The 8,190-nt window shown below is 37.7% G+C and overlaps 1 protein-coding gene across 1 annotated transcript; it reads right to left on the bottom strand.

The window, feature by feature from the left end:
• Window positions 1–1,184: 1,184 nt before the first annotated feature.
• Window positions 1,185–7,963, bottom strand: LOC131640156 (uncharacterized). Its single transcript, XM_058910563.1, has 3 exons — window positions 7,774–7,963; window positions 7,467–7,681; window positions 1,185–1,223 (listed from the first exon to the last, which is right to left on the bottom strand). The coding sequence occupies exons 1-3, from the start codon at window positions 7,961–7,963 to the stop codon at window positions 1,185–1,187; spliced, it is 444 nt and encodes a 147-aa protein (XP_058766546.1).
• Between the last annotated feature and the right edge of the window lie 227 nt (window positions 7,964–8,190).

The raw sequence follows: 8,190 nt of genomic DNA, 5'->3' as shown, positions 1-8,190 counted from the left end.
AAGAGAATAAAAAAAGAAGCAAACAACAAATTGCATAGATACCTGTTTCGCTTTAGCTTCTTTTTTATTGGAGAGTTCCCCAATAGTAAATCTTTTAAAATCCATACATTGGAAGCTGCATGGGCTAAATCTTCAGTGGAAGCATCCAGAGGGTCTTCACAAGCAAATACTTCATTGAATTTCATTGTTGTACTCAATCTATCCATAACATAAGCCATGTATCGGTCTTGTGAAATTATTAAAATAGTTGATGGTGGGGGTGTTTAATACCCCACATCATTAAATTGACCAAAGCTGCTTTATCAGCATCTTTACCCTCCTCTAAATTCAAATTAAATGTCAAATTAAAACAAATCAATATAAAAAAATTAAAAAATTAATTAAATTAGTGACAAACTACCTGAATAATCAAACAAATCAAGTGCCCTTGTTGTCACTTTCTTCCGAGAGGTGGTGTGTCTCAACTTCACTGTATCCTCATGACACAAAAACTCCAGAGATCCAAAAATACTTTCCTTCGCAAGAGCTGACTGGATGGATTTTGATATGTCATAGATTTCAACCTTGCATGGAATCTTATTTTTGACCATTTGCCACAATACCGCGATGGATGGGTTGCAATAGCGGCTGAATGGATGGGTTGCAACAGCGGCTGATTGGTTTACTATCTTTGAAAAGATACGTATCTATTCCGTCCACAAAAAATTTCGGTTCGTATGGATCTCGTTTGACCAAAAAGTCTTTAAATATCCACACATTATATGCCGAATGCACTATGGATCTATGAACCCCGTGGGTGGGGTAAACAAGTAATACATGATACCCATATGCCCGAAGATGGTGGAGGGCGTTACAGAAATCATGATCTCCACTCACTAACATGACATCCGCAGGGGGCAGGTTATTCATGCCAAACTCCATCATCCCTTTGATGAGTTTAAAATCAGCGGCTTCCTTGGATGTTTCACCAACCTCGACAACTTCAAAAAAATTGCTGAGGTTAAAAGCCTTCAGTCTTGTTTTACCGCAAACTTTATCCATGTTCCCATAAATTTGAAACTTCGATTCCCCATTAAAACCTATCCGACGAAGATTTGATTTAAAAATGTCTTCTAAAGCAATTACCTTATATTTACCGGGAGGGTTGATGTTTTCATAATCCCACAAGCAAATTAACTGCCTCCTCATGGTGGCGCCGGCGGCAAACCGGTTTTGAGTTTAGTCTAAAAGAAATAAATTAACAGGATAAATGTTTAACTTACATCATATAAGAGAAACTTGTGCTTATTTTACAAGTTCAAGCGGTGGCGGCGGCGATGATGTTTGGTTGCAAGGGTTATTGAAAGCTTCCTCTATTTTTCCTGAAAAAACTCGATTTTTAGTTTTTCCTAAAAAACTAAAAATTTCCGTTTTTCCAAAAAAACTCAATTTTTCGTTTTTCGAAAAAACTCGAATTTTTTTGTTTTTTCAAAATAACTTGATTTTTTCCGTTTTTTAGAAAAACTCGATATTTCAATTTTATAAAGAAACTCGATTTTTTGTATTTTCAAATTTTATTATTTTAGAAAAAAAAACTATTTCAATTATTTTTTTTTAAAAAAAAAATTTTAAGTATAAAATATAAATAATCCGTTGGATCATCAAAATGTGTTGGCTGGATTGAATCTATCTATGAATATAAATGGATGGATTTAATCCATCCATTAACTTATTTTGTATATGGTGGATGGATTGGATGGATAGGATGAATTTTAGCTTAATGGATCCAATTGCCACCCCTAATTTCTACGATGCATAGAAAATTTGAGATTGCAATCCACAATATTATTACCATGATGCATATAAAAATTTAGATTGCAATTGACAATATCATTACCATGATGCATAGAAAATTTTATATTGCAATTCACAATATTATTAGGATGATACATAGAAAAATTTAGATTGCAATACACAATATCATTTCCACGATGCATAGAAAATTTGAGATCGCAATTCACAATATCATTACCATGATGCATAGAAGATATTAGATTGCAAATAATGGAACCATAAATAGATAAAAGTGGTAATAACAATGTTTTGATTATAAATCAGATCAAACAAATTGATTAGTCTTGTGATTTAAAAACATATTCAGAACACCAAGATAAAAACTGAAAATAAAGAACATTAAACAAGTTATATAAGTAGAAAGCAAATGTAAATGTTGATTATACCATCAGTTAACAACATTAAAAGGCAATAGAAATTCATCCAAAAGCTATTTCTAAATCATTATCTACTAGAAACCGAAGGCTTTGGTCTTGATCTCCCTCCCAAGTGCAGCATGTTTACAATAATCATCAGCTGTCACACTTTTCATCTATTAACAATTTGACAAAGTCTTAGAATTTATAACTGGTTTTGTTGTGAAAAACGATGTCAAGAACAAAGTATAAACTAAGGAAGAATAAAGGACAAGGAAGAACAGGAACACAATAATTGGTTATAACTGCTATTCTTTTACTTTCTCTTAAAACAAGATTACAAGTTTACAAGAATAACAAATAACCTCTCTCACCCTAAATTAGGATTTGCTACTTAGCAATGATGAGAGACTAGTATGCTATTTATAATAAAACCTAACATACTAACTAATGGGCTTTTTCAGCAAGGCCCATTACACAAGCCAACTTAATAAACAAGCTAACTTAACAAATTAGGGTTTAAACACTAAACCTAATTTAACATGCTAACAACCCTAGCATCTTCGACACAAGCATGTGAACAACCTTCGACTTCATGCTTAATCCTGTCGAACCAAGAAACTACCCTTTGACCATACTAGAATTCGATCCAATATCTCACAAATCTCCACCTTGGATCTAACTCTACAACATCAAGGGAACAAACTAGCTTTCTTCATGCAGCTTTATCAACCGCATACAGTGGAAAAACTTGCAACTCGGCAATGTCTTGGTGATCATATCAGCAGCATTGTCTTCAGTCTAAACCTTCAGCATTTGGACTTCTCCACGCTCGATTACTCCTCTGATGAAATGCAGCCTCACATCAATGTGTTTAGTTCGCTCATGATAGGCTGAATTCTTCGACAGGTGTATTGCACTCTGACTATCACATTTAACAGTGATACTTAGACCTTGAAGTTTCAGCTCCTTTGCAAAATCTTCAAGCCACAATGCTTCTTTCATAGCTTCAGTTAAGGCAATATACTCCGCTTCAGTGGTTGATAGAGCAACAACCTTCTGAAGTGTTGCTTTCCAACTAATTGCTGTGCCAAACATAGTGAAATCATATCCAGAAATAGATTTTCTGGAATCCATACAACCTGCATAATCAGAGTCGACATATCCTTCGATTACTGCTTTACTATATTCACCTAAGGCTCCACCATAAATTAGGACTCTATTCAGAGACCCATTTATGTACCCTAAAATCCACTTCAATGCTTGCCAGTGAGCCTTTCCAGGATTCGCCATGTACCTGCTTACAAGACTTACTGCGTATGCTATGTCGGGTCTAGTATAGACCATAGCATACATCAAAGAACCGACTATATTAGCATACGGGATACTATTCATATAGGCTCTTTCAACATCAGTACTGGGACACTGATCAATACTCAGCTTGAATTGAGGGTTTGTAGGAGTCACAACTGGCTTCGAATTCGACATACCAAACTTTTCGAGAATCTTTCGTAGATATGCCTCTTCAGATAGACATAACTTCGACTTCTTTCTATCTCTTCGAATGTCAATTCCAAGAATTCTGGAAGCAGCTCCCAGATCCTTCATATCGAACTCCTTATTGAGTTCAGCCTTCACCTTCATCACATCTTCAACATTGTTGCTTGCTATGAGAATATCATCCACATAAAGCAACAAAATAACAAATGAATTATCAGGTCAAAATCTGAAGTAAACACAGTGGTCGAACTGACTTCTAATGAAACTTATGCGTGCCATGAACTTGTCGAATCTCCTATTCCACTGTCGAGGAGATTGTTTCAGCCCATACAAGGATCTTTTTAACTTGCACACATAATCTTCCTTCCCCTTTTCGACATACCCTTCAGGTTGCCTCATCAGGATCGTTTCATCTAGATCACCATACAAGAACGCAGTTTTCACATCCATGTGTTCCAGTTCAAGATCGAACTGTGCCACCACGGCAAGCAACATTCGAATGGACCTATGCTTCACAACAAGAGAAAACACATCATTGAAGTTGACACCTTCTTTTTGAGTGAAACCCCTTGCGACTAACCTTGCCTTATATCTTTTCGACGTCACTCCTTCAATTCCTTCCTTAACTTTGAAAATCCATTTACAGCTGACTAACCTTGCCCCAGCAGGTTTCTTGATCAGTTCCCAAGTGTGATTATCATGAAGAGATTTCACCTCATCATCCATGGCCTTCAGCCATTCAGTCTTATTTTAACTCCTCATAACTTCCTTATAATCTCTAGGTTCATCATCAAGAACCTCACCGGCAGAGATTAATGCATAAGCTATAAGATCTGCATACCCAAGTCTCTGAGGTGGTTTGATGACTCTTCTCGACCTATCTCTCGACAATAGGTAGTCATCGTCAGTTTCCTCAACTTCCTCAGCATCTTCTGCTTCTTCTTCGACTTTATCAGGGATATGCAATTCAGCATCAACATGCTCCACCTCAACAGGAATCTCTACCTGTTCCAGCTCTTCGTCTGATGTTTCTGTACTTTGACCAACATCATCAGTTTTCTTAAAAGCCATTTCAGCTTCATTGAAAACAACATCTCGACTGGTGATACACCTCCTGTGACCTAGCTCTAGGCACCATAGCCTATAAGCTTTGACTCCTTCAGGGTATCCCATGAACATGCATTTCAGAGCTCTAGGTTCGACCTTGTCTTGCTAATGTGAGCATAGGCTACACAGCCAAATACTCTTAGTTTGTCGAGATCTGGTGGATGTCCCGACCAAACTTCTTCAGGTGTCTTCATATCTAACGCTGTCGAAGGACATCTGTTTATCAGATATGTTGCTGTCGAAACAGCCTCAGCCCAGAACACCTTCTTTAACCCCGCACTAGTCAACATGCATCTGACTCTCTCCAAAATAGTTCGATTAAACCTTTCAGCCAAACCATTTTGTTATGGAGTACCTGCAGTAGTTCTATGTCTTGCAATACCAGAGGCCGCACAAAAACTATCGAATGCCTCATTGCAAAATTCAAGGCCATTGTCGGTTCTCAACCTCTTAACCTTCCTGCCAGTCTGATTTTCTACCAGAGTCTTCCAACTTTTGAAATTCTCAAAAGTTTCATCCTTAGTCTTCTGGATGAATACCCATAATTTTCTGGAATAATCATCTACTATGGATAGAAAATACCTTGCTCCTGAATGTGATGGACACCTTGCAGGCCCCCAAAGATCAGCATGGATGTAATTAAGGGATCCATGTGTTCTTTGTTTGCCTTTGTTGAACTCCACTCTGCAAGATTTTCCAAGTACACAGGGTTCACAAAACTTCAGCTTTTCGACTTTGTCTCCACTAAGCAGATTTTGTTTCCCTAATTCGACCAGACCCCTTTCACTGACATGGCCCAATCTCATGTGCCAGATTTCTGTCTTCGACAAAGGTTTCGTGGATGCAACATTTGTCGAACCACTTACAACTTCAGCCTCAAGGGTATACAAGCATTGTTTCATCACGCCTCTCAAGACTTCCTTCGACCCCTTCATGACTCTTAGGATATTTTTCTCTCCTTGGAAAACATATCCTTTCTTGTCGAATTCCCCAAGAGAAAGTAGATTTCTCTTCAAATCAGGAACATACCTAACTTCAGTCAACAACCTTATTGACTCATCATGGAGCTTGACCCTTACAGATCCAATACCTGCAATCTTGCAAGCCTTGTTGTTTCCCAACAATACTGATCCACCATCTTGATCACATAATTCCTCGAACAAGTCTTTGTTTGGAGTCATGTGCCAAGTGCAACCTGAATCCATAATCCACTCTCTTCTCGAGTCACTGCTTGAAACCACAAGAACATCAGATGATTCGAAATCATCTTGAACAATGGCTGCATTGCCATTATCCTTACCTCGATGATCTTTCAGGCGTTCAGGGCACACCTTTCTTGTGTGACCTTCCTTCTTACAATGATAGCATCGAATGCCAGATGCTTCGCCACTGTAAGACTTCGACTGGCTTTTGCCCTTCTTGTCGAACTTACCATTCTTTCGCAAGAATTTTCCTTTAAAGGCCAAACCTTCACCAACAGTTGAAGGTTTATGCTCCTTTCGTTCATTCAAGTCCTTAGAATACAAGGCTGATTGAACTTCTTCAAACGTCAGGGACTCCCTTCCATACAGGAGAGTTTCTTTGAAGTGAGCATGTGATCGAGGCAAAGAACATAATAGTAACAGCGCTTGATCTTAATCATCGATCTTCACATCAATACTTTCAAGATCAAGAATCAGCTTGTTGAACATATCCAACTGCTCAGCCAACAATTTGTCTTCAACCATCTTGAATGAATACAAAGCCTGCTTCAGGTTTTCTCCCATAACCATGACGCCGTCGTCTCCTTTGATACCTGTCTAAGAACCTTATCACCAAGGCTCAACAAAATTGCGCTGTGTGCCTTCTCGATCATAGTTGTCTTCTCCGCTGCCGTTAATGCAGCATTCATGGCTGCCTCTCCCTTCAACGCTTCCAAACAACCCTGCTGAACCAGTAGGGCTTTCATCTTCAAGCGCCACAGACCGAAATCATTCACTCCGGTGAACTTTTCAATCTCATACTTTGTTGACGGCATCTTCTCCATGCTCACCGCACCAATTTGTTGTGAAAAACGATGTCAAGAACAAAGTATAAACCAAGGAAGAATAAAGGACAAGGAAGAAGAGGAACACAATAATTGGTTATAACTGCTATTCTTTTACTTTCTCTTAAAACAAGATTACAAGTTTACAAGAATAACAAATAATCTCTATCACCCTAAATTAGGATTTGCTACTTACAATGATGAGAGACTAGTATGTTATTTATGATAAAACCTAACATACTAACTAATGGGCTTTTTCAGCAAGGCCCATTACACAAGCCAACTTAATAAACAAGCTAACTTAACAAATTAGGGTTTAAACACTAAACCTAATTTAACATGATAACAACCCTAGCATCTTCGACACAAGCATGTGAACAACCTTCGACTTCATGCTTAATCCTGTCGAACCAAGAAACTACCCTTCGACCATACTAGAGTTCGATCCAATATCTCACAGGTTTTGATTGAAAACTATTTAAATGGTTATAACCAACCATGAACACCCTATTCATAATCATCATAAATTATGCATAAAGAGAATAAAAAAAAGAAGCAAACAACAAAGTGCATAGATACCTTTTTCGCTTTAGCTTCTTTTTTATTGGAGAGTTCCCCAATAGTAAATCTTTTAAAATCCATACATTGGAAGGTGCATGGGCTAAATCTTCAGTGGAAGCATCGAGAGGGTCTTCACAAGCAAATACTACATTGAATTTCATTGTTGTACTCAATCTATCCATAACATAAGCCATGTGTCGGTCTTGTGAAATTATTAAAACAGTTGATGGTGGGGGGTGTTTAATACCCCACATCATTAAGTTGACCAAAGCTGCTTTATTAGCATCTTTACCCTTCCCTAAATTCAAATTAAAAGTCAAATTAAAAGTCAAATTAAAAGAAATCAATATAAAAAAGATTAAAAAATTAATTAAATTAGTGACAAACTACCTGAATAATCAAACAAATCAAGTGCCCTTGTTGTCACCTTCTTCCGAGAGGTGGTGTGTCTCAACTTCACAGTATCCCCATGACACAAAAACTCCAGAGATCCAAAAATACTTTCCTTAGCAAGAGCCGAATGGATGGATTTTGATATGCGATAGATTTCAACCTTGCATGGAATCTTATTTTTGACCATTTGCCACAATACCGCGATGGATGGGTTGCAACAGCGGCTGAATGGATGGGTTGCAACAGCGGCGGAATGGTTTACTATCTTTAAAAATATAGTATCTATTCCCTCCACAAAAAATTTCGGTTCGTATGGATCTCGTTTGACCAAAAACTCTTTAAATCACCACACATTATCTGCCGAATGCACTATGGATTGATGAACCCCGTGGGTGGGGTGAACAAGTAATACAT

This window comes from Vicia villosa, unplaced genomic scaffold (genome assembly GCF_029867415.1).
Source record: "Vicia villosa cultivar HV-30 ecotype Madison, WI unplaced genomic scaffold, Vvil1.0 ctg.002973F_1_1, whole genome shotgun sequence".
In the NCBI taxonomy this organism is placed as follows: Eukaryota; Viridiplantae; Streptophyta; class Magnoliopsida; order Fabales; family Fabaceae; genus Vicia; species Vicia villosa.
The sequence above is the reverse complement of the archived record's forward strand: the minus strand, read 5'-3'. Positions and strand labels throughout refer to the sequence as shown.

Coding starts and splice junctions, on each gene's coding strand:
- LOC131640156 (XM_058910563.1), bottom strand. CDS start 7,963: ATGGTCAAAAATAAGATTCCATGCAAGGTTGAAATCTATCGCATATCA. Junction 7,682..7,773: donor TGATTTGTTTGATTATTCAG/GTAGTTTGTCAC, acceptor ATTTGAATTTAG/GGAAGGGTAAAGATGCTAAT. Junction 1,224..7,466: donor TAGCCCATGCACCTTCCAAT/GTATGGATTTTA, acceptor TATTTCTTTTAG/ACTAAACTCAAAACCGGTTT.